The sequence below is a fragment of the Spodoptera frugiperda genome, chromosome 14, assembly GCF_023101765.2.
Source record: "Spodoptera frugiperda isolate SF20-4 chromosome 14, AGI-APGP_CSIRO_Sfru_2.0, whole genome shotgun sequence".
NCBI lineage: Eukaryota > Metazoa > Arthropoda > Insecta > Lepidoptera > Noctuidae > Spodoptera > Spodoptera frugiperda.
The window spans coordinates 1,653,884-1,681,434 of NC_064225.1; the positions used below are offsets into that span (position 1 = coordinate 1,653,884).

Consider the following 27,551-nt stretch of genomic DNA (forward strand, 5'->3'; position numbering starts at 1 on the left):
AATGCAAGGAGTTAGAAGTGCATTGGTTAGAATTAAGTAAATATCATACGTGTTTTTACTCCTTTTTATGGTATAAGCCGATAATTGTTTCCAATCCTTAATATCCTAACCCCTAAGAGGCCGGCTTGTAGCGCCTCTGGTGTGATGGACAGCGGTGATTGCTTACCATCAGGTGAAACGTCCACTCGTTTACCGGTTTATACAATAACAAAAATCTTGGTTAAAAGAAATATTACGATAACTAACCAAATTAATAACGTTAATTCTGTAGTAATTCAATTTATAATCATACATAAAAGAAATATAAAATGTATATTCTTTTTTTAAATATTAGAAAACATATATGTTTTAATTTTCCCAAAAAATCTTTTAGAAAAATATCATAAAACATAATTTTAACAAAGACACTCCTTACCGTACTCCAAAATTAATATAAACCAAACCACATTTAACTATATGGCACTTACTGCCACACTCAGAGTCATTTAATGCTTACTTAAACTATTCTTTAGTAACGATTTTGTATGGAAAACAATTGCTAAGGACTGGGTTAAGTAACCATTAAATGACTCTGAGTGCGCGAGTTAGAGTACCAACAACCCATTAACACCATCCATGACCCTCTTACCAATCACTAACTATGTAATAAACATAGAAAAACAAACAAACTTCGCTAATACTCACATAACCGCAAAATGGTTGACCTACACCGGGTCAACGAACTCTTACGTAAGACAACTGGTTACAACCGGATTTTGGATAGTGACATTGACTGTTGCAATTTTAAGTAGTTTACTGGTGCTACTTGTAATTATAATGTGAGTCAATAGTGTATTGCACTTCTGGTATAGGTAGAGGAGTATAATAAAAATGAAATGTTTTCTTTTCGCTAATAAGATTTTTTGTAGTGATACACTATCTGCCATACTCAGAGTCATTTAATGGTTACTTAACTCAGTCCTTAGCAATTGTTTTCTGTACAAAATCGTTACTAAGGAATAGTTTAAGTAATCATTAAATGACTCTGAGTGCGGCAATGTGAATGAATCCATCCTTCGCGTTTTATATAGAAACTAGCGTCGGTAAAAAGTAGCCTATCACCTAAGTCAGCTCATACCCCGTCTTTTTTTGAGGGGAGAAAATCATCCAATGACTTCTGTCGCTTTGGGCAAGGTGAGAGGGAGTGTCAGACTCTTACTGAATAAAAACCACCCCGTTCCTACACCTGCTTTTCGCGCCGAAGAGTCTGACCCATTTTTTTACATTTAACCTAACGACCTAACCCAGGAATCAAACCTATTGCTCGACAGTTATGATAGAATAACCTCTGGACGTGATCAGATAGGCATGTTAGTCAACCCTTTTATTAAGTATATATCAATTGTTATATTTTATGTGAATACATTTGATTACAAAACTTAACACGTAGCGCACCGAAAACAGTTCAACGAAGTTAAGTAATGAAGTAACCACAATCTTATAATAAAAGTAAATTGCTTCCGTTCTACGCTTGCACATGTGATTGGCTTGTGTACGCTAATATTACACTTCAACATAATCTTACATTCACTATACCCCCACTATAACTGAAGGTATGTGCGATGTTAATGTATGTGGCTGCTTCTGTTTACTGTTCAATCGCTGCATCTATTCACCTTTTCTTTTTAGAGTGATTTTACACCAGAGATGTGCTATGCTACATTGCTGTGGTAATGCGTTTGGCTTCCACTAATCATATTATTTGGTACACAGCGCAGCGCTGGTGAAAACGGACTCAGCTAAGCTATTTGCTGTGAACTGACTTGGGTGATAAGATACATTTTATTCGCGGAACGCAGACCAAACCACGGGCAGAAGATATTTAAGAATCAACTACATAATAGAAACTATTACCATTAAAATTCACCCAAAACTATCATTATCATCCACTGCTGAACAAGGGCCTCCCCCTTAGTCCTCCACCTAGAATTGAATTGAATTCCCAAAATGTTCAATTGAACTGAACCAAGTGGAGCGTCGAGCCGAAAATTCATATAAACCAGCAAGTTAATACAATGTGACTCCAACAATACATATCGCAATGCTTTTAGTGTCCATTAACGCGGTTAGTGTAATAAAAGCATTATTTTCCATTTTCATAACTGTGCCCGACTTGGCTTGGTTGAATTCGTCGTTTATTTTTGTGTTTACATCATAGTCTATGCTAGTTACTGCTCGTGATATGATTAGTTTTATTGTAAGACTAACTAGAGTTATGAAAGTTAGTTAATGTTGTGATGACACAGATTTTAATACTTTGATTACCTTCCATACTCTTCCCGGGAGTGGTAACAGACTTGTGAGACTTTTGAGGCAGGCAGGAAGGGGTAGGCAGAGGTGCACATTACGGCACGTAATGCCTCTGTACAATGTATACTTTTCACAATATCACAAGTAATAGGGGGTGAGCCTATTACCATATACTGGGTACAAATCACTGACATTGACACACGGAGCCTTCTCCATGCTACTACTGAGGAATTTTTGAAAAGCCAAAAATTACCAGCTGTTCTTGCTCGCCTCTACCTTCACTCGTTTTAGGAAATTAACCAAAAACCCAGCAACAGCGTTATTTGAAACTAGACCTTTTTCAATAACAATCTTCAACCCGTCTGCTACTCGTGTGGCATATGGTATACCCATATCCAGAAGAGACCTACAGTCTATCAGTGTACTTGCACGATCTAATTAATTGATGATGATGACCCTTTTTTGAGGATAGAAAATAATCCAATGACTTCTCCAGCCTTGGGTGGAGCGACAGGGAGTATCAGACTCTTACTGACAAAAACCACCCTGTTCCTTCACCTGCTTTGAACCGGAGCCCCGGTAACCTGTTACGTTGTCCTTAGCTCCGGATGATGATGATGACCCTAATATTATATTTCTTTGCAGTCTTACGATGATTTCTTCAAAGCTCTCCTCTTCAACGCTCGAGTGATAGTCCAGATCTTCTTCGTGATGGGAGGGTTTCTCATGGCCTACAAGATGCTGGTGTACGCTGAGTCTCATCCATTTACATTGAAGACTGTTCCCATGGCACTCGTGAATAGATGGTTGAGGTAAGGATGTTGGGAGATTTCTGAGTAAAGAAGAGTTAAAGGAGAAATAAATTGATGGTTTTAAAGGCATCTTACCGCCGATTTCAATATGGTAAAAAGGGGTAGGAATCGAGTGGTAAATAGGTATAGGAATGGGATCCACCATCACCATCACCATCAGGACCATCTAATTCTCTTCACCCTATAATTTTACCATGACCGATCTCATGCTGACTGAATGACATTAATTTTATAATAACGATATGTGTTTTCCACAACATTCAAATATTATCCAAAATTCCAGACTCAGGAAAACTAATTAAATTTTCAAAATAATAATATACTCAAACAAGTATAGCGATATGAAACATTACAGCATAACTTTTACCTAAAAATAATAGTATACTCAAACAAGTATAGCGATATGAAACATTACAGCATAACTACTACCTTCGTTTTTGACACTCTGTTTCTTTTTATGTAAACGAGCAGACGTATCACCTGATGGCAAGCAATCGCCGCGATGCCGGCTTTTTGAGGGTTAGGAATTTAAAGGTTGTTGTTCGGGAATCCGGGGATTGGGAAGATTGGGGAAGGGGAACGTTTAAGAATCACTGAAGCAAATGGTCTTGAAAAAGACTCTTCATTCGTTACGCTACATAACTTTCTTCTGCTTCACAGGTTAATGCCAGCAGTACTAGTAGTGATGGGTCTAGCCATGACTTGGGTACCACATATGGGGTCTGGACCGATGTGGGACGCTGTGGTGAAGAGAGAACGGGACATGTGCCGCATGAACTGGTGGCAGCTGGTCATCCTGAGCCCTAACCTCTTCCCCTTCGAGCATCTTTGTTTACCACAGGCTTGGTAAGTTGGTTTTTATTTTACGTCTGCCTATAAGGAAACTATTCACTCGGGCCGTGAAGACACCCAGGCATCAGAAAACACAGACTCCGGCAAGGAGTTCCACTCCCTAGCAGTTCTGATATCGGTGGGATATCTACCATTTAGATGACGCCTTGCCGATTGTCTTGTGGTTCGATTATGAAAAGGACTAGGGGGAATCAAGTTATGCAATTCCCCCGCACACTCTCCGAAATGTATCCGGTAATAAATGGAAAGGCTTGCAACCTTACGCCTGTGTTCGAGGCTTTGAAGCCGGGCCTCCACAAGCGCATCATCATTGATGAGCTTCTTGGCACGCCTTTCGATGTGTTCTAGCGCATCGAGCTGGTATTTAGCCGAGCCGTCCCAAAGGTGAGAACAGTAAGTACTCCATACAAGATCGAACCTGCGTAAACTCTAGTTAAGAGGGATCTTGGTAAAAATAAAAGACCTTGAAGGAAAGAAGATCGGAGTCTTTGTGGGAGACCAATTGCACTGTATGGAATGGTGTTACAAATACGCTATACTAAAGTCTCCTTATCATTTATGAATGTGTGTTTGTGTTGAGGAGATTTGCCATAATCCCGTAAATTTAATTTCAATCCAATAAAATCTTAATATATTTTCAATTTCAAAACTATACAACCCCAATCGTAGCTGTTAAAATAGCATTCGAAATATAAAGCCAAAGTCAATACAATATAGTTCGTTCAATATCTACGCAATGCAATTGCATTAGGCACTAGTGTTGCAACTCAAGAGTACGAAATTTCACAGTATCAATGTTGATCGATTGGAATTGGATTCAAGAGTAAGCCCCTAGCCCCTTTACACCGATTACCTACATCATAAAAAATGACGTAAACATTTTTCATTTCTTTCTTAAATAATTCCGTTTAATTAACATAACGTTCTCAAATTATACAAAATCATTTCGAGATTTTATCTCAATATAACGCACGCATTTAAAACAAAAAAAAAAATGCAAATAAGACACATCGGACATGTCCTAAACGCATCCAAAATTTGCAAAAGGTCCAAGGACGCAGAAATGTGGGAAAAAATATGAGAAGTTACAATTTTTTAATTTTGGTTTTGTTTTTAGAACCAGAATAATAATTTAAGAAACACACTGATGGGACTATTATTGCCGATAAGGGTACTTTTCCTGCATTGATGTGGATATGGATTTATTGAATGTGTATGCGTTTGGCTTCCACCAATCATATTCATTGATACACATACCTTAGCACTGGTGGAAACGGACTCAGCTAAGCTATGTTTTTAATCTGGAAATGTGCGTTCTATATAAATGTGCTATGAATGGCTTCACTACTATCGATACGTCGCATACTCGAGCTGCGCATCTTACTCACACGGCTACATAGCTTAGTACAAACAAAATAATACACTTTTTTGATAAACATCACACATGTTATCTTTATTACAACAAACCCCAATAAAAAACTAATTAAAAAAACAATGAACTCTAAAGGAAAAGGAAACTGTTTATGTTAATCAGAGATGCGTAAACACTCAAACGGAATGTGGCAATCCATTCGAGAATGTCCGTGAAATTTTAATATCTACTCGTTTTGTTGCAATTACGGTGAACAGCGTGGTTTAATTGAGTTTACTTTTGGTTGTACTATGAATCCGGTTTTTATGGTATAAGCCGGTAAACGAGCAGACGGATCACCTGATGCCTGCAAGCGTCGTTTCAAGTCGTTTTTCTGTGATGTATTTCCATGACAGATTTCCGTGCCGAAGCATGGCTCTCCCACACTTAGACCCGTAGTACTATAAGCCGTGTGATGATGACAGAAGCTCAGAATTCATTAATATGTCACCACAAAATGTTCCATCCAGGGTAGGAAAAGTAGCTACGGATAGCCTAGGTGATTTACCAGGGCTCTGGCTCAAAAAGTAGGATTAGGAACGGAGTGGTTTTTAGTCAGTAAAAGTCTGACACTGACACCTTTCACATCGCCCAAGGCGGAAGAAGTCATCGGATGATTTCTACCTTCAAAAAAAAAAGGGATAGGAAGAGTAGCTGCGGATAGCTTAACGGGTTACTGAGGTTTCGGCTCGAAGCGGAAAAAGTATTGGAATAGGGTGGTTTTAGTCCTCCCACCAAAATCAGGGCGCGAAAAGTTATAAGACAATTTCCCCTCAAAAACAGGGCAAAAATAGGCATTTGATGATTTATGCTTACAAAAAATGTAAATGAAATAATGGATCATCACCCTATTAGTTATTATTGTATGGCCTATTATTCTAAGTGCTCATTCAAGTAGAAAAACAATATCCAATGCCACAATCAGTAAAGATAAAAAAGATTTACAGCCAAAAAGTCAAAATAAAACAATGAAACTGTCATTATTTTTTGCGTTCTGCGTAAATGCTCTTACGCAAAACTTGGAGACAAATGACGAGAGATTACAGACAAGATTTTTTACCTTAAATCTACCTTTTTTCTATTACAAACACGAGTAGTGAGACAAGGCTAATCTACTTTCCATCAGTAACCTTGAGAACGTTGCATCAGAACCCAGTTTTTCACGCGAAATTACGCCAACAGAACAAATATTATAAGATCACACATCTTAAAAATAAATATGAGTTTTATTGTGTAAGATGCAGAGTTTACACAACAAGCAGACTGCCTCGTTGGCCGAGTGGTTGCAAGTGCGACTGCCAGGCAAGGGGTCTCGGGATTGTACCCGGGTCGGGCGAAGTATTACTGGGCTTTTTTCGGTTTTTCGAAAATTTCTCAGTGGTAGCACGGAGTCTGGAAATGTGCCCGGTATATGGCAATAGGCTCACCATACCTCACAACATAAATTGTGAAAAGTGGGTGTACACAGTGGCATTACGTGCCATAATGTGCACCTCTGCCAACCCCTTTGGGGATTAAAGGCGTGACGATATGTATGGTATGTGCAGAGTTTATTTTAAAAGCATTGCGTAAGGCCTACCTTGTAATTATGAGTACAGTTTGCTAAAAGACTATCTTAATCTGATTCGTGCTTGTAGACTGTAGGGCAATAAAAAATCTCCTTGACATAAATGACAAGTAAAGTTTGACAAAATAATTTCTGTCTTTTGTTTTTGAGACATTGAAGTGATATAATGGAAATACAAAACAGACATTTGTTATCCTAAATTAGATACTTCCTTTGCCTAGTCGTAATACGTTATTTTTTCAATTTATTTATCTGCTGAAAGATTACATAAGTGTGGCCTTAAGTCTGAACTCGCCAATTATGATATTAAAGTCAAAGTCAAAGCATTTATTAATCCTAAATTAGGCACTTTTGAAACGTCAATTTGAATTGTTCGACAGCCTGTTTGTCAATGAAGCTAGGTGCTTGATATATTTTTGTCACTGATAGCTTTAAAATTTAACAAAAATCAGACAGCAGCACTCTGATAAATCTGAACCGTTTATTCTACCGTTGTCTAAGCCAACCGTTGAAATTGTGTCAAACATTATTATGTTGAAAAGGTTTATAATCCAGCAATGGACTGCTACCTTCCTCCATAACTTTAAAGTTATAGAGAAGTGTGGTATTCGATTCTAACCTTTGGCGATTGACTCGGAGCTGCGGACTACCTAGCAGATTTACCTGGGCTTCGGTTCGAAAGGCAGAAGTAGAAACAGGGTGGTTTTTAGTCAGTAAGAGTCTGGCACTCTGTCAATCACTGAAGTCATTAGATGATTTTCACACTTGAAAAAGAAACCTTTGGTGATTAGTCACATCAGTGACTAATCACCAAGCGTTTTTTTGTACAAGCGTTCAACTTCTAATTGGATTAATCTTTATCTAATATATAAAATTCTCGTGTCACAGTTTTCGTTGCCATACTCCTCCGAAACGGCTTGACCGATTTTGATGAATTTTTTTGTGCTTATCCGGTATCTATGAAAATTGGCCAACATCTATTTTTCATACCCCTAAATGTTAAGGGTAGTACAACGCATTTTTTTTTAATTTTCCGCGGACGAAGTCGCGGGCCGAAGCTAGTTTTCTACTAAATATCTATTCTCAATTTATCTTCTTATTCTTATTTATTCTTCTTCTTATTCTTACTTATTCTTATTTATCTTCTTCACAGGTACCTCGGTACAGATACCCAGCTGTTCCTGATAACTCTGGTGGTCCTGCTCATCATCTGGAGATGGCCCAGGAGTGGAGTACCAGTTCTCTCTTCCGTCATGGTCATCAGTTTGCTGATACCTTTCCTGCAGAGTTACTTCATGAACTTACTGCCTATTAGAGTCAGCATATTCCCTGAGTAAGTTTGATTTGATTTTTTTCGTAATTTCAACCATGTTTAGATGTTTATAGATGTATTTGTAATAGGGATGATTTCGGAGTGTGAAAATTAAAAATTTAATTAGTCCGTTAGTTATGTAATTAGCCAATATTACATAGACAGTTTCTTTTTATTTTGTCCTATAGGTAGATAAAACGAATCAAAGTTTAGGAGTTCAATGCAAAACCAACATCAAGCAATATTTCAAATCTTTGGAAGTATTTGTTTGCGTAAAAAAGAAAAAAACTGTGTGTCTTTTACTTTATAATAATTTACAAGACGGACATTAAAATAAAAAACAGAGATCTACCTTTTTAGCAAATGACAACAAAATTAATTTAAATTCGATCATAATATCAAGGTTATCTTTTCCTTCTGAATTTTTTTTTCGTACTGAAAATCAAATCTTATGTATTGAACTCAATAGCCACACCTCAACAAAACATTTTTACATGAACTTAAACATCCAAAAATAACCTTTTGTTTGCTCAATCAATTTAAATAGGAACTCCCCTAAAACACACTAAAAACCGATTTTACATACACGCACACATTTAAAATTTCACGAACAAACTCGAAAGTACTTGAATCTCTGCTGATCCCATAATAGAAATCGTGACTAACATAACTTTTGCACGTGACTTTGTATGCGAACCAAAAATTTTTCACATAACTTCAATCTGTAAACTGGAATCGAAAAGGACTATACCACCATCGCTATTGCTATCCCATTTCCAACTCTACCTTTAGAAAAATAAGACACATAATCCCTTATCCACCTTCACCTGTTTACCTATATTGCTATATTATGTTATGTGATTTGTACATCTGCCTTTACTATTCAATTTCCAACTCTACCTTTAAAAAAATAAGATGCATTATGCCTTATCCACCTTCACCTGTTTACCTATATTCGTACATTATGTTATGTGATTTTTACCTCTATTTACAGATCAATAAGAGATATATTCGGATACAACGACACGTTCTACCATGCCTATGTGTCGGCGCAAGGCAACTGGGCTGGTTATCACCTTGGAGTACTGACTGCTTACTTCTACCATAAGGCTCAGCAGAAGAAATGGGATCTTAGAGGGTCTATGGTTAGTATGATATTCGTTCACAGAAGAAACAGATGGGTTTTAATTTCAAACTTATGACCATTTTCACCAACTATACTGAAACCGGCTCTTGATTAAAAGTTATTTAGCGTGAAGGAGCACTTAAATTAATTCCTTACTAGTCCTATTAGGGGTCACTTGGGGCACAGTCCACAGATGGAGCCCAGTAGGGCTGATGCCCGATCCGGAGCTGTGGACAACGTAACAGGTTACCGGGGCTCCGGCTCGAAAAGCAGGAGAAGGAACGGTGTGGTTTTTAGTCAGTAAGAGTCTGACACTCCCTCTCGCCTCACCCAAGGTGGAAAAAGTCATTAGATGATTCCCCCCCCTCAAAAAAGTGTCACTTGTCTGTATACACAATTAGATTGGTGAAAACCAACCAAAATGTCGTTTAGAATCAGATATTATATTAGTTTAGGGGTTACTGAATATTTAAGAGGTTCATAAAAACCGCCATAGCCTTTTAATCACTTTTAACCTATCCATCACACAAAGCAAATTACACTCTACCCAAACTAATTTAAAACCCATTTTCGATTACAGCTCATGAAGCTCCTCTTCCTAGCGTCAATTCCCATCGCGGGTGGTACTGTATTAATGGGTTGGGACCTCCACCACCGTGAGGCTTCAGCCTTCGAAGCAGCCGTATTCAACGCTTTGAACCAGAACTTCTTCGCTCTAGCCATCTGCGTGTTCATCATTGGTTACTTTTATAAGTTGAATAGTGAGTATAATTGGGATTCTTTTAGTTAGTAGTTTAATTTACTGACTGTCTCGTAGGCCGAGTGTTTGCAACTGCGAGTGCTGGGCAAAGGGTCTCGGGTTCGATTCCCGGGTCGGGCAAAGTATTACTGGGCTTTATTCGGTTTTTCGAAATTTTCTCAGTAGTAGTACGGAGTCTGGAATTGTGTCCAGTATAATATGGCAATAGGCTCACCACCTATTACATGGGACTTATAACACAAATGGTGAAAAGTAGGTGTACATTGTATAGCGGCATTACGTGTCATAATGTGCTCCTCTGCCTACCCCTTCGGGGATAAAGGGCGTGGCGTTATGTAACGTCATTTTAAATGCGTATTCAATAAAAAATTAACAAAGATACATTAAGGTACACGTCAGTCGTAACATTTCACCATTTGTGTTATAAGTACCATTTATAATAAGGGGTGAGTCTATAATAATATACCGGGCACAATTCCAAACTCCGTGCTATTACTGAGAAATTAATAAACCGAAAAAAAACCAGCAATATTAACCAAGAACCAAGGACCTTTTGCCTGGCAGTCGTACTTGTGACCACTCGACCAACGAAGCAGTCAAACTCTTTATCTTTGTATGACAAAAACAAAGTTTAAGAGTATAAGATTAATATTTTTTATCTCTTCAGGGATCTACGTAGGCTCCGTGGAGTGGGGTCCTCTACAGCCTCTAGGCAGAATGTCCTACTGCGCCATGTTGCTCCACGCCACGGTGCTGAGGACCTACGGAGGTCAGATGAGGAGGTCCTTCTATGCTACTGACTATACTGCGGTAAGTATCGAAATGATATGAGTACGAATATACATTTTGATATCAAAAGGCAATACATAAGTCCCCACCCTTAATCTTCCCATGGGAGTCGTAAAATTTCTTAGATTATTTAGGCACCACTGACAAACGGCGAAGGAAAACATTGTGAGGCGGTTGCCTGAGTTAATAATTTTTAATTATAAGTTCAAAATCGCCAACCCGCATTGAGCAAGCGTGGTGATTAATGCTCAAACCTTTTTCGTGTGAGAAGAGGCCTTTGGTCAGCAGTGGCTACATATAGGTTGTTGTGCAACGTCCACATCACATTAACTGCTATGAAGGAAACACAGCAACAGCATTCTCTGATCAATTTAAAAGTTTTTACGTATGATCTCAAAGTAACTAGCCAAGAAGATTAATGGCAAAGACTCTTAGGTAGACGATATCCAGTCTTAACTGTGCTCAAACCTGGATTGCCACAAATAATTTAAGCCAAACAATTTCTGCCAAATCGATCCAGCCGTTCTCGAGTTAATAAACAGCAATTGATTTATATATCATTATATACTTATTTTCTTCTTTTTCAGATAATGCTGTACGCCGGTATAGTAACAACAACGTATCTCTTCGCTCTCCCTCTCTATCTCTTCGTGGAAGCTCCAGCCTGTCAACTGCAGAAACTCCTTCTTGGCCCAAAAAGGAGACCAGAAAGAAATGAGAAAGAAGATTCGAACGCCAATCACGTAAAACCTGGAATTTCAAATGTATCTGTTAACACCGTATCTACACATATTTAAATTTGCAACAACCTGTACATATTTTTAATCATGCAATCGAATTTGAACTCTATACTCAGTAAAGTAAGGTAAATAATGGTGTGATTTTCCATCTAGAAAATTCTTAACATTTTTGTGGTTTTTAATCGTGCATTCGAATTTAAACTCTTTGCTCATTAAGTTAGAAATGAAAAAGGTGTGAAGGCCTTTTAAAATACTCATTTAAATGGATTTTTCTCAGTAACATGTGTCTGGAAAATGTGCAATTGAATTTATATTCTAAGTCCAGTCGTTTAAAGAACAAATTGCTAAATCAAACATCTGTTCGTATTAATCCGTAGACTATCAAATGCAATAAATATTTTAATTACTTTTACAATATTCCAATTGGTTGAATAATCCCGTCTGAAACTTTAATTCTCGAATAATCTTTTCATAAACCTATCGATTTTGAATTTATTAATAGTTTTATCGATACAAAACCAATTTTAAATTGTTCTATTGGTATAGAAACTCAATTTTTTATACTATTCAGTTAATCCTTTAATGGATTTTGAGAATTTTATAACGTGAAAACATTGTAACACAAATACATTATGTAGGCTGTAAAAGGAACGCTACCTAACGCCGCAAACAAAGAATGGGAAAAAACGACGAAATTTCCAGAAAAATAAAAAAATCTGTGTTTATTTTATACAATAATAGTAAAGTTGTAATCATGCAACATCTGCTTAAAGGTAAGCGTCCAAAGGCCCGCATCGCACGCATTCCGTATGACGTCATCAGTACGCATCGCATGTAGGCATTGCTGATGATGCGATGCGGATCAGTGGACGCAGTTCTATGAGTTTCTATACAAGACACTTAAATTCGTTGCGTGCGATGCGTACGATGCTTGCCTGTGGACACGTACCTTTAGGCCCTTTAGGCTGATTTTGCATGAATAACACAAAAACAATATCAATTAAAATTATAAAAACAAAAAAAAGGGTTTTTCGGGAGCGTTCCATTTACACCCTGTATGTATCTTTGTTTTTTTTTTCTAATGTAACGGGAGCATAATATAGCTATCTCACTTACACACACTTTTATAATATGCGATTATACTTACATAACAATATCATGCATCTCATTCTTTTTCAAATTTAAAATGGTTTAAGCAATTTAGTCTCTAATTCTAATAGCTTTAAAGTTCTTTTTAAGTAATTTTCTCGATTGATGCCCTCATAAGGCTGCAGGGTGGTCCAGATGGCCTTAAGTATTATGACGGACGCGACATTTGGTCCGTCAGTGTTGTACATAGTATATGTTGGTATAATCAAACTAGGGGATACAGTGTGTAAGGTAAAATAAGACTTTGTACATAGTTTTTAAGGTTTAGTTTTCTATGCTAGCTATTTACTGTATATTTTTTGTAATAAAGTTTTTTTTTATTTATAATTATGTTTTATTTTTAACTAGAATATATTTGATCGGTATAAACGTTTATTTCTAGAAGTAAATAATTTGCAAATATTACTAGAAACTTTGGTACTCATACACGAAATCTTAAATACGATCGACGAGAAAAATCGATGTTTTTTCTATATTTTCAAAATTGTGCTGTCTTGATAAATTTTGTGAGTTTGAGTTCGGCTCAAGTACCACAAGATGTTTTAGTTCTGAAGTTTATTACATACTTACAATTTACGTACATTTAATTTGCATCCTATGTCCTACAACTTGTGATACTCTCATCGTATCTAAGGGTGCTTTTCCACCAGATATGTGTTATGCTACGTTGCTGTGTATGCGTTTGGCTTCCATCAATCATATTCATTGGTACACATAGCTTAGCACTGGTGGAAACAGACTCAGGTAAGCTATGTTTTTTTTATATGGGAAGTTGCGTGCTATGGATGTGTACTATGGATGGCTTCCCTACTATCGATACACAGCTCTCTAGCTCAGCTACTTTGCGGCGGCGCTTTTTTCATAGTACATCATACTCACACAGTAACATAGCTTAGTATTAGTAGAAACGGTCACACAATTTCACAGCTTAGCTATTACATCTTCGTAGCATAGCTACATAGCACATCTCTGGTGGAAAAGCACTCAAAGCCTCGCCTACAAGTATGATAGCCATTATGACATCAAACAATCAAGTTATTTTGGTAACAAAACGTTGTGCGGTCGACACAGGCTCCGACCATTATTTATAACGCAACCTGAATACGAAGCCGCATTTTATATTGTCCTGAACTCCTACTACGATTAAAGCATTTGATACATTTGAAATTTGCTTTAGAAGAGAAATAAATATAAGGTGTTCTAAAATTATCGGCCACGACTTTAATAGGAGGTACTGTTGTGTTTTAAAATTACAACAGTGAAGAAATTTCGTACCGTGTAATTCAATTTGAGAACATAAAGAAGTTAAATAAACATTAATTCTACTCTGCATAAAGTGGTTCACAAATAAGCACTATGACGACAGAGACGGTGAAAGAGATAGCTTTTTTTTTGTATAATAATTTATATTTAATTTTACAATTTATGGGGAAGATTGGGAAAAATATATAAAAAACTATAGATACATAGTTTTATGCCAGTTTAGGTGTTCTAGAGTGTTTGATCCAGGTGTCAAATCCCACCTCCATACAAGGAGTTTGAACAAATTAATTAATCACACAATAGAAGCGAACAGGTCGGCACCTGAATTGTCCATCATATCGACTGCTGGGTGACATACAGTAGGTACTGTATCAGTACTTATAAAGATATGTATTATAGTTGTGGATAATAATAAATATTTACACACGAATAAGCTGGTCATAGGTCACTTCCAACGGGCCTATTTGGAACTCATTGGGAGAGATCTTTTTTTAAGGAAAGAAAATCATACAATGACTTCACCCACTTATTAGCATTTTCTTTGTGTGCATCAACAAACATACCATTTCACATACACATGACACCCAGACCCGGAACAATAGCCTGCAGATCTCAAAAATAATTATTCCGTGCATTTTGAACCCGCAATACGTTGTACGGCAGCCAGTTGCCTAGCCACTGCGCCCACTGTGCAGTCAAAACAATAGAACGCCAATTGCTACGAATCTAAAATACTTCTTTCGCTTCATCAACAGCCATATCAATATTTTCATGGATGCTCGTAAAAATTCCAAAAATAAACTTCAAAGAGGATTATATCCACCAAAGAGCAGTGTCAACCATGTACGTACAATATTGCAATACCAAATTAATCTTGGTAGCAACCCTGTTTACATTTCTCGACTTTGCTAAACCGACACCTCCACTCAATTATGAACCCTCTTACTGCACGATAGAGGTTGAATTTTCGTTGCAATCAAGCTGTAAGCTGAACACTGCATATCGATTATCGACACACCGATTAAGGATGTCACTTGCATGGATTTGCCTAATTCATAGTGCATGTGTCGGCGCGTCAGGCTGTGACACTGTGGGTGATATGGGAACGCGTTTACACCGAACTGATGTTTGGGAAGTTAGAAAATTACGTTTTGGTTGGTTTATATAAAGATTATATTAAATGTTGAATTTCTTTCATTCTGTACATAACTTTTTTTGACTTTTTAAGAGTTTTATGATTTGACTGCACGGTTGGTGCAGTGGCTGGGCAACTGGCTGCCGCGCAACGGGTAGCGGGTTCGATTCCCGTACGAAGCAGCTCTTTGTGTGATCCACAAATTGTTGTTTCGGGTCTGGGTGTCATGTGCATGTGAACTTGTATGTTTGTAAACGCACCCACGACACAGGAGAAAATCCTAATGTGGGGCAACGTTTAAAAAAAAAAAAAAAAAAAAAAAAAAAAAAAAGACAAGACGAAAAGCCAATTTTACTAGATAGCCTTTAACTTTACTACTTTACTTTACTAGATAGCCTTTAACTTTTGGCATAACTAAAACATCTATCAATATAAAACACTAAACCAAAAATCTTAAACACATTACCTACATTCCAAACAAATCTTAATAATACGTTAACAGTTTCGTTGACCGATTTGTCGCAATTTTGACTGCCGGAAAAAAGGTCTCGGTTTCGATTCCCGGGTCGTGAAAAGCACTGTTGGACTTTATTCGGTTTTTAAAAAATATTTAAGTAGTAGCACGGAGCGTATAATGCAATAGGCTCACCCCTATTACATGGAACTTATAACACAAATGGTGAAAAGTTAGTGTACATTGTACACTGGCATTACGTGCAGTAATGAGTACCTCTGCCTACACCTTTAGGGTTCAAACACGATACAACAATCTCCATATAAATTCTCAAGACTCAATAATTACACTTCGGTGTAACACTAAGCCTTTATAACCCCACTACGTAGTACGGGGACAATCAATCGATCAGACTATGGCACTATATTATCAGGGATATCCCAGACCTGGTTTACAGGCGACAAGCTACAAGCTACACTCTACAAGCTACACGCTACAAGCTACATGCTACAGGCAACATTTCATCCTTAGTAATTGAGTTATCAATTCTCAACTGTGTTGCGGTTTAAGTGGGTCATATGTTAAATAGAGCTTGTAATGATTTGGGAACTCGAAATGGTGCAGGTTTGAAGGCTTTTCAAGGTAATAAGTGTGGGAGAGCTATGCTTCGGCACGAATGGGCCGATTGATACCACGGCCTCACAGAAAATCGACGTGAAACAACGCTTGCATTGTGTTTATTTTGATTTGAAATAACTATCGCGTGATGTCACTTTTATGTACGTTTTGTATGTATGTAGAAATGACGTATATGCTCCCACTACTAATCTTTCATTCGTTTTATCTAAGTATTGTTATTAGTAAGTATAGTTATGATTAAAAAAAAACAATAATTTATCATTACCTAACTGACGGACTAAATACATTTTTAATTTTTGTACACCATTCCAATTAATAATGAGTATGAAAAAAAAATGTTAATAAAGAACTAGAACGAACAAAATACTAAAAAAGAAATATCTCAAAAACCTAATGCATACCTACTTAATAACATCATAGGACACATACACTGCAACAAATACATCCATCTCTTTCCAACCAATAAAAACAGAAAAGGACAAATAACAGACATGGTGAGTAAACAAGGAAAACCTGATGAGAACATTCAAGTTTCCAATGAATTAAGACGTGCAGTGTTGTTTTTAAATAAAGAGGTTTACTACAAAGAAGAATTAATAAAAAGTGATGAAGAAATGGTCACAGTAGATGTAGTGTAAGATTTGGTGGTGGTAGATTTTAAGTTGACTGTGAATAGTGTGGATATAGAAGGGAAAGATATTATTGGTAAGTTAGTTTGTGTTTTTTCCTTATTGTTGCTTAAAAATTATTAAGAATTAAGGGCATTTGGCAATAAATTGTTCTTATGAAGTCGTTTAAAGTTAAGCTTTTACTTATTATTGGACCATCAAGAAAAGAGCGTGTTTCTTTTTAAAAAGCCAGCAACGTAACTGTGTCTCCTCTTGTGTTGCGGGTGTCCGTGGGCGGCGCTGATTACTTAATATCAGCTAATCTCTCTGTTTGTTTGCCCCCTATTCCACGAAAAAAAATATAATTGCTGTGATGACTAATTTTCGTCATTTGTTTTCATTTTACAAAGCTGGTCTAATCATAATTTTATTATTATTTTTTCCCTAAAATAGTTGTAATTATTAACCAATTGTCTAATATTGTCCCAAAGACAGACATATTTTTTCTCATATTTTTACTTACTGACTTTTGAATCAACAACTATTTATTAATAACTACATGCTAAAATAGATAAATACTAGTTGACCTATGACTAATCCACGACGGTTGCTGTTTTTACAATATCTATCACTTAGGGGAACCCCAAATTACACTTTAAATTTTATTTTATTTCCAGCACATCACACCACATTGCCAATTCATCATCGTCCACAATGTTTTGGCTACTACTGTTCCTAAGCATACCTGGTAGGTCGAACCAAGTGGGTATAGTGGGCAATCCACTAGCCCACGCTCGTCCCTGTTCAGACAATACTGACATAATAGCCTCTTTTGAATCCGGCTTACCACCAGGTGAAGAGAATCAGTACTATTTAAACATAAATGGGAACATACAGAAGCATTCGCAAATTAATTTGAAGTTTGATTCGGATGCTACTGTTACTTTGGTGAGTAGATTGTATTTCCTTTTTTTTTTATTTTTTGTAAATGCTTTAGTTTTTGGTCTTACTGTGTATGGTACGGACTTATAACCACTTTTTATAAGATCTTAATTCAAGTATCCATGGTAGGTAAATTACTATTGAGGTTTTTGAGTTTGAGATAACTCTTATTAGTTTTGTTACGATATTTATATAATTTTGATCTGTATCTACAATAGCTGCTGAACAAATATTTCCATACAATCTGAAGTGGCAATGGACAGGGCACATAGCGCGGAGAACTGACGGCCGCTGGGGCAGATAGATTCTCGAGTGGATACCGCGTACTGGCACGCGCAGCATGGGACGTCCACCCACAAAGTGGACAGACGACTTGACTAAGATCTCAGAGAGCCGCTGGATGCCCGTCGCTTCCAACCAGCCTATCTGGAAGTCATTGGGGAGACCTATGTTCAGCAGTAGACGTGTTATGGCTGATATGATGATACATACATATGTGATGATAATGATGAAATATTTCCATCGAATAAACGCTTTACTTTCTCCAATATGTTTTAGAAGTGGTATAGAGAAATGTTTCGGTCCATCCCTAAATAATAATTTGTATTTTTTTCTGTTTCAGTCAGATCCAATGAAGGCCCGAATAACTGCGTCTACAAATACAAATGATTTTAACGTGAGATTCTTCAAAGGATCTTCTCATCTAAATATCCATGTCAGAGGCCCAGCCACAGGCACCATACCATACGTCCAAAGCATTATACTAGACAATGACGAAATATGTAACAAACCAACATCTGTAAGTATTTTCGTAGTTGGTCGTTATTCTTTTTTTAAGTGGGGAAATATTTTAATGACTTCTCCCGTGTTCCCCAATGTTATTTACCACAACAATGGTATACAATACACTTAGATTGGGACGATTAATAACTTTCTGCTTGCATGTTTCTTTGTTTGTATCTTCGGAACTAATGCACGAATTTCAATGAAACTCTTTTTGGTTGTAAAGTTAATAATCCTTTTTTGAGTAATAACTTTCTGGGGCTTAATACTAACTACAAACCCCTTTTTTACTCTTACGATGCGCCGTACTGACTAAAACAGGCCGCCTCGCCGGCCGACCAGTACCAGACCTGTACTAGTACTGATCGGCCGGCGAGGTACCCTTGCTCATCGTCCGCAGACCCACACTTACGTTGGCCGGAGATCGTGGGCAATCCCTGACGCCCGGAATGTCGCGCGCCACGATAGTTAACAAGAATGGGAAACATTGTTCATAATTGTTTTGGAAAAGAAAATGTCCAAGATCGAATATTAACCTAACGCACAAACGAAGTTATATGGGTAGAAGCTACATACTAACAAACCTTAAAAACACAAAGATCATGTATTTCCTATCTTCTCTTTCCAGGGTTATTTCGACTCACTCATCCAAGGCGTGAAAGATACAGCGGAGATCACCCTGACAGTACCTGCTGATGAATCGTGTGGAAGGCGTAAGGTGGTACATACAGAGCTGATAGTCCACGGCCAGCCCACCAAGTCTGGAGACTGGCCCTGGCATGTGGCTTTGTTCACAGTTCAAGGAAATATCGTCAAGTATATATGTGGAGGGACTTTGCTGTCTAAGACTTTGGTTTTGACAGGTATACTATACTATATTCTCATAACAAAGTGTGTTCTTATCCACAGAAATATTAGCATCTTCACCCCTTTTATCGCCGAAGGGGTTAGGAGAAGTGGACATTACGGCGTATAATGCCGCTATACAATGTACATCTCTTTTTTACCATCTGTGTTATAAGTCCCCATGTAATAGAGGATGAGCCTATTGCAATAATATATACTTAGCACAATTCCAGACTCTGTGATACTACTGAAAATTTTTCGAATTACCGAGAATAACCCAGCAATAATTCACGTGTAATTAGGCATTGGTAATGTACCAAATAAATTACTTTTCTTTCTAATAAAACCGATGTAGGAAAAAATTTATTGATATTTAAATAATACAAAGTTATGTTTACAAAGATCTTTTTAATTTTTCAGCTGCCCATTGTGCATCAGTTAGAGGCAACGCAGTGGTTCCTGAATCTTTGAGCGTTGTTCTTGGGAAACATAATCTTATTGGTGGAGATATAGCTCCGCAAGAGAGGGAGGTAAATAATGTAACTCACTGATATCTACATACACATATGACAGCTACATCAGCTGTGCAAGTTAGATATACAATGAAGATGACCTTCGCAGAGTAGCTGTGCTAGGAAAATGCGCAACTCTAATATGCGATGTATCGATAGTAGGAAAGCCATGCATAGCACACTGGATGTGTTCACGCACGCACCTATAGCGTGCATCCATAACACGCATCTATAGCATGCATCCATAACACGCATCTATAGCATGCATCCATAACACGCATCTTTTCATTTCAAAAACATAGCTGAGCTGAGTCTGTTTTCACAAGCGCTAAGCTGTGTGTACCAATGAATATGATTGGAGGAAGCCAAACGCATCCACAGCAACGTACCACAACACATCTCTGGTAGAAAAACACCCTTACCCCAATAAATATTATCAGTATCACCGAGTCTACTAATATAATAAGAACAGTAAATATTAGCTGAAGACAATATAACAAATTATACATCATTAATTCTTCTAACCAAGGCATAAATAGGAATGCCGCAAGGTGATATATTAGGTCCAACGCGGCTGAACGATTCACGGGCTATTTTTCTCAACACCTACAAATTCAGGGATGCGGTAATTAATCAAGAACGTTAATTACTTTTCTCGATAGTCCTGCCTGGTCTAGGTCTTAATGAATGGAAGGTAAATTGTCGAACTCATTAGGATTAAGTTGTTGATTTTTAGTTTTTTAGTACATCATTTTGTACAAAAGTGTTGGATGAACTGGTTTTTATCTATTGGATGCAAATAACAGTGCATTTGATTCCTGGATCTGGTGGACGAAGTAGACATATTTTGAATTTTGCATTTTTTCATGCAACGTGCAACGTCACGCCTTTTACGACACATTCCGGCACGTAATGCCGCTATACAATGTACACCCACTTTTCACCATTTGTGTTATAAGTCTCATGTAATCGGGGGTGAGCTTATTGCCATATATACTGGGCACAATTCCAGACACCGTGCTATTACTGAGAAATTTTTCGAAAATCGAATAAAGTCCAGCAATACTTTGCCCAATCCGGGAATCGAATCCGGGACCTCTTGTCCGGTAGTCGTACTTGCAGTCACTCCTCCAATTAGCAGTTGACAGTTGTATTTTTTTCAGTATTCTTTATATTAGGGCTTACTGTCATATTATGTTGCTTAGACTAATAAAATACTCTTATCATATTATACCAGATTCATTCAAACACAATACAAGGAAATGTTTAAAAACAATGTTTCTTTTGCAGGTATTCGAAATCATTCTTCACAAGGACTTTGACCCAAGATCATTGAACAACGACATAGCTCTATTGAAATTGAAGTCCGAGGCAGTATTTGATGACTACGTTCAGCCAGCTTGCTTGTGGCAGTCCAGTCTCTACAAGAAACTGCCAAGTGGTGGCATTTATGGATCGGTGCGTTGAATTTTCAACCTTAAACTTATAGTATTAGCGAAGTTTTCCTTCAATGAATCCTTTTGTAATCCAAATAAAAAAGTAAATATCAAAAAGTAAATAATATACTTAAATATTTTACGATGAGCACGCGATGTCATCTGCATCTGAATCTATCTAGTATCTTTTTCTTGGAACGCGATGGAAATCCCCATAGACTTTCCACGTTATGGGGACGACGGGAAAGGGGGCGTGCCGGACTCTTACCTGCTATAACCACTACCACGGTGTTCCTCCACTGCCTGTGACCGTGATCCGGGTTACCCTTGCGGATTCACTGCACCCGGCAGGCTTCGACCTACCGCTACGTTAAAACGTTTACGTTTGTCCAACTACACTAGCGGCCCTAAAAGGCTGCTTCCCTTCCTCGAGTGGCGGAATACTTTTTTTATGTACTAGTACTTAACCAATAATGCTTTTCTATACTTTAGTTCAACATTTTCTTTGGTTTTATCAGGTGGTAGGATGGGGATTCGACCATCAAGACATATTATCGACCACTCTGCAACAAATAACTATACCTATCGTATCGGAGGCGAAATGTTTGAAGAGCAACCCAATATTCTTTCATAATAAACTTAATACTAACAAGTTCTGTGCTGGATTTGCTAATGGTAAGTTCTTAAGGACACTTTCTTACTTTGACATATACAGACCTAGTAAGCAATCAGCGCCTCTCATGGACACCCAGAATACCAAAGGTAACGGCTTTACGCTTAAACCAAGTACGCTAAAGGACTTTTGAGCTAGGAATTTTAGGGTTGAGCATTTGGGAATTCGACCCAATTCATTACTTTCCCATTCCCACACTTACTGAGCTCTATCATAGGTTATTTTAATTAAGAATCACATTTTACTAGTAATGTAATGGGATTGTTAGCCTATGTATGTCATGTAAAAGCTTATGAAACATAACTTATTTTGTAGACCAAAAAGTACATATCTACATATTCTAAATATATATGCACAGCTGAAATTTGGCATGCAGGTAAATGATATGAATTAGGCATCCGCTAAGAAAGGATTTTGATCAATTCTACTTCCAAGGGGATAAAAGTTTATATGAAACTTTCTCAATTATAAACCGATCCGGTTGAGACTTTGCATGGATAAAGCTACTATGACGTAGGCATCCCTTAAGATTTTGATAAATTTCGTTAATAATAATACTTTTTAGCCGCGGGGAAAAGCTAGTTAAGACAAAAACTACTTAATTTTGCGATGCCACCTCCAACCAAACTGATGTGTATTGAATAGTAAAACAAAAAGAGAATAATTGAATCGTTTCATACTGAAATAACATCTCCGTTATCGTTAAACGAAATTATTTTGTTTGGAAAATCGTTCATTTAGTGTTTAATCCGTTCGGGAAATTATTGAATGGGAAACGATCGAATGAATTTGTTTATCGTGAATTTCAGGCCGCATAGTTGTGCACATATATTGTTTTAAACGTGTAGGTTACCAACAATTTCAATAACTACTTTTAAACAATCTGATATTATATGTTTATTTATTAAATCTTTAGTGTACACAATGCAATTGAATAGTAGTACATAAGGCGAACTTAATGCAAATATATAACTTAATATGTTCATAGTATGTATGTTTTTTTATGGTATAAGCCGGTATTCGAGCAGACGGATCACCTGATAGTAAGCAATCGGCGCCGCCCGTGGACACCCGAAACATCAGAGGCGTTACAAGTGCGTTGCCGGCCTTTTGGTGGGTTAGGAATTGAAGGGTTATTGGGAAATCAGGGATTGAGGTAATTGGGTCTGCAGTAATCTCACTCACACAACGAAACACTATCGTTTTCTGTGGGACAATGGTATCACTTCGGTCGAGTCGGGCCATTCGTGTCGAAGTATTGCTCTCCCACACTTAGAACTCTTGTTATCATCAACACTATCACCAGCGGGCCTACCCTAATTCAACGAACTAAACTACAATTCTATTTATTGTGAACTTTTGTGAACAAAAATTAACGAATTAAATGAAGATAAATAAATAGGTTTTGATATGAAATTAAAAATAAAGCGTTATTTTAAGTAATTCTATTAGTAAATCAATAAAACCTACGGCCGCAGATTAAACGAAACTTCGGATTCGAGAACCGGAGTAGGCCCCCTGTATTCGTTTTCGGGAGCGGTATTTTTACACCCGGTATAAATATTTATCATCTTATCTTTACAGGGACGTCAGCCTGCAATGGTGACAGTGGAGGTGGTCTGGTGATCTTCGTGCCAGATGTCCCCGGCGCCAAGACCCAAGAGTCTGGAGCTTGGCACGTCCGTGGCATTGTATCCACAACAGTCAGTCGGACTGACGCACCCATATGTGATCCTAATCAGAGCGCCAAGCACGAATAACTATCGCATTCGTAATGTAAACGTATCGAGATGACGATACGTCATGAGACGTTAACGGAGTGTGGCAGCACGAAGCCTATTCTTTCAACTATCGAGAGCTCGCATCGAATTCGATAGTGACGTCATGCTAATGTAAACTAGAGAAGCAGCCAAGTGAACGATTTGAATGACTTATTGAGCATAAAGATTTCGTCTGAAAACTAAATCAAATTTTAAATATATTTCAATCTTTGTCTACACGTTTTATGACATAATATTTATTAAATAAATATTAATTATGTGCAAAAAGTTCTTAAAGCGAGTTAAGAGAAATATAACGTGACATTATCTATGAAAAAAAAATAAGTACTTAGTTTCATAAATTTATCATTTTTTTATGATTTCCGAACGTCGTATTTGACATTTGTCATTTGCCGGTTGTTTGTTTGTTATTTTATCTTATGTAAATAAATAACAATTTTAACATGTTACATTTAAAATGAGGACGATTCAACTCCAATATGAGCTAATGGTGGAATTTATGCAAAAGTAAGTAAAGATTTCTAAATGTTTCTTTGATTAGCCCTTTTTTATGTGATGGACAATAATTTAACGGAGATTTGTCTAAACCCTCTCCGGGGTGGCAGTTACATTCAGGCCAAATGGAAGGAGCTAGTGGTCTGCACCAGAGTGAAATCTGGCGTACCGGTGAAATTCACCGGTGATTTGCCGATCTCCGGAGATTCGCCGGTGATAACCGGTGATGAAAACCATTAATTTCAAATCAAGTTTTTATTAATTGAAAAACAAAACAGAATAGATAATAAAATTGGACTTCAACGAACCCTGAACTCTTTGGAAAGCTAGTAGCAAGTGAATTGAACCACATAAACGGCCAAAATAATTAATATCATTCGAAAGAAGCAAATCAGTAAATAAATTATCTTAATTATGTATTAAATTAAAAACTGATGGTTAATAAATATTTCTATTATTTTAGTAGTATCAATATAGTATTAAAAATATTTTTTACATAAAAATATTCCATTTAGATATAATATGATCACCGGAGTTTAATCAGTTAACAACCGATTGATTTCAATCAAGTACTTTTACCGGTTATTCTCCGGTACTCACTGCTCCGGTGCAAACCCCTAGAAGGAGCCATTCAGGCAGCAGCGGATACTTAAACAATGTTTGTAATGTAATATTTGATGTATTATCTTTTAACAGATTGGAATATTTGTGGGACCAGTCCAATATTACTGGGAGCAGTGGGCCTACTGTATTCCTACCACACCACTCACTGTTCCTCACGAAGCCTACCCTTCGCCAGCGCCTCCACCAACACCACCGATCCTCCATCCGAGGAAGATAGCTGGAATCCTCCACCAGTGAAAAAACCTAAAGCGAGTTTGATTAAAATGTGTATAGAGAATGACAAGAATGCTATGCTAGGGAGTGTGAGAAAAGTTATTATTTTTTATTAGTTGATTATTTTTTGTTACTTACTGTTAATTTTATATTTATTTCAATTTTTCTGTTTTTATGTTATTTTAAAATATTATCAAAATATTGTTAATGGCATTGTATTTATAATAATTATTCTAACTGTGTCAATACTGTGAATGTGGTGCATGTCTATAATTGGCATAAGCACATGATCTTGTGTCTTCATCTTGTTTTTCATTAATGTCTTATAATAATAAATAAATAAATTATATATTATTGGGATTAAGATTAGAATAAAATAGTTTTTAAGTTATTTATATATGTATATACATTTTATTAACTATAAAAAGAGGATTTTGTAGAAAAAAGTAATAAAACACTTGAAATAACTATGGAGTCTATTTATTCTGTCCACCAAAATGTTTTTTAGTAGTAGTTTTCTTTACTTATTTCCTATTACTGTGGATTACATCCTTCGGCACGAATGGGTTGGCTCGACCGGAGTAATACCACGGCCTCACAGATAACCGACGTGAAACAGCGCTTGCGTTGTTTTGTTGTGTGAGTAAGGTTATCGGAGGCCCAAATTCCCCTTCCTAATATTCCCAATCCCCGATTCCCCAACAACCCTTAAACGTATTCGTTGTTGTTGGTACAATCGTTGTTAACGATCGTAAGTACTTGTTGTACTTTGTTGGTACAAAGACGGTCTTGGCATTTTATAAAAATCACTGCAAGCACTCACTGACTTCACAATATAATATATTTTGTATTATTACAAATTTCGATACCATTCTCACCGACAAATTCTCAGTGACAAATGTTTCGACTCGTTTCGATAGCCAGCTTTCAAAATTTACGTTACCGTACGTCAAAAGCTCGTTCGTGCTTCCAATTTGTGTCAAAATGTTCTAGGTTTCGATACCAATACGATACGATTACTATACGATAGTTATCAAAAACATTCGTGCTTGCGACACTTAGTTCCTTTTACGCACGGTAGGGGCGCTGTTCAAATCTCATAGAAAATTCTGTCGATTGCGATACGAATACTTTCTCGATAGTTTTCGTGCTTAGCACACAGTACACGCTGTTCACCGATGTCGCGAAATACCGAAAGTGGATTTTGAGTTATTTGGATTAGAGTTTGAAATTGATTGATAAAAGAAATTACTTAAACTATGTGTGTTCCTATGTATATTGTGTGGCACTAATAAAGCATATGGTATAATTAGATTTATTACACTATGCAATATTATAAAAATGTGAAAGTTTGTTTGGATGTTTGTCCGTCAATTACGCTGAAACTATTGAACAGATTTTGATGAAATTTGGTATGCAGACAGGGTGTGAGCTGACTTGGGTGATTAGGGCTTTTAGGCTTTTTATTCCACGGCAACACGGGCCGAAGCCACTAGCAGAAGCTAGTATTTTACTACTTTTCGGAACTAAAGTAACCGATAATGTGACTTGTAAATAATTTTGTTTGTTACAAGATGTATAATGCTACTTTAGCGATCCCATTGGTATTGTCAAACACAGGAACTTTCATTCATACATAAAGAAGTCTGTTATTTTTTTTCATTTTTTGTAAAATAAACTTTGTGTTACATACACGTTAATAATGTTATGCTATTTTTTTATTTTAAGCCCAAGCCTACTTCTATTCAGCAATTTACTAGAGTTTTTGTAGCTTAATCTTCAGCTATAATATGTGAGTAGATTAAGTACTTTTGCGGTCCCAAAAGGGCCCATGGTAGGCCCATATTACTGTATTAAAATTGCAGAGGCTGATGCCTGATCCGGAGCTGCGGACTACCGAGCGGATTCACTGGGACTTCGAAAAGCAGGAGTAGGAACGGGGTGGTTTTAGTCAGAATGAGTCTGACACTCCCTCTCGCCTCGCCCAAGGCGGGAGAAGCATTTAATGATTTTCACCCCTTAAAAAATTTAAAAGACCATTCTGTACACTACGGATGCATTAAAGTGATTTAATCTAACCTATCAGCAACTTTCACAACAAAACACAACTCCCTACCAACAAATTAGATCCAACACAGCACCCTAATCATTTCATAACAGCCGCCTCTTCAGAGCAAATTTAAAAAGGAGAGAAAATCTCGACTTATACCATTTATACCGATAAATGTATTCCTGTAAAAGTTTTAAATGTGACGTCATTACTCGTTCAAAGTTCGTTGGAGGGGACCGTTTACATTACAGCGTGGGTACTGAAAAATGTAACAAGTTTTCATCAGATTG

General features: G+C 37.1%; 2 protein-coding genes across 3 annotated transcripts in view; both read left to right on the top strand.

Moving 5' to 3' along the window:
- LOC118279228 (regulator of hypoxia-inducible factor 1) overlaps positions 1–13,125 on the top strand; it is a 32,335-nt gene extending 19,210 nt beyond the window's left edge. The window contains exons 7-13 of the mRNA XM_035598819.2: positions 2,935–3,101; positions 3,762–3,947; positions 8,085–8,264; positions 9,238–9,388; positions 9,950–10,130; positions 10,797–10,939; positions 11,506–13,125. Coding sequence (XP_035454712.2) covers positions 2,935–3,101; positions 3,762–3,947; positions 8,085–8,264; positions 9,238–9,388; positions 9,950–10,130; positions 10,797–10,939; positions 11,506–11,715 — 1,218 coding nt within the window. The 3' untranslated portion in view covers positions 11,716–13,125. The remainder of the gene's footprint in view (positions 1–2,934; positions 3,102–3,761; positions 3,948–8,084; positions 8,265–9,237; positions 9,389–9,949; positions 10,131–10,796; positions 10,940–11,505) is intronic.
- Positions 13,126–16,824: 3,699 nt separating this feature from the next.
- Positions 16,825–26,919, top strand: LOC118279385 (CLIP domain-containing serine protease HP8-like). Of its 2 annotated transcripts, none has more exons than XM_050698299.1 (9): positions 16,825–17,003; positions 17,584–17,854; positions 18,471–18,647; positions 19,260–19,494; positions 19,898–20,007; positions 21,280–21,447; positions 21,944–22,100; positions 23,683–23,837; positions 26,371–26,919. In XM_050698299.1, exons 2-9 carry the CDS (start codon positions 17,621–17,623, stop codon positions 26,431–26,433), a joined length of 1,299 nt encoding a protein of 432 aa, XP_050554256.1. In that variant the 5' UTR covers positions 16,825–17,003; positions 17,584–17,620; the 3' UTR covers positions 26,434–26,919. The 2 variants fall into 2 exon arrangements, 1 of the variants encoding a protein (XP_050554256.1); XR_007705916.1 differs by lacking the exon at positions 26,371–26,919 and adding an exon at positions 25,071–25,681 and having other exon boundaries at positions 16,826–17,003; positions 23,683–24,386.
- The last annotated feature ends 632 nt before the right edge of the window (positions 26,920–27,551 follow it).

What these genes read in the sequence shown, in the direction of transcription:
- LOC118279385 (XM_050698299.1), top strand. Translation starts at nt 17,621, where the DNA reads ATGTTTTGGCTACTACTGTTCCTAAGCATACCTGGTAGGTCGAACCAA. An exon ending in CGGATGCTACTGTTACTTTG is followed by an intron (nt 17,855 to 18,470) that starts GTGAGTAGATTG and finishes TTTCTGTTTCAG; the next exon opens with TCAGATCCAATGAAGGCCCG. An exon ending in TAAGACTTTGGTTTTGACAG is followed by an intron (nt 19,495 to 19,897) that starts GTATACTATACT and finishes TTAATTTTTCAG; the next exon opens with CTGCCCATTGTGCATCAGTT.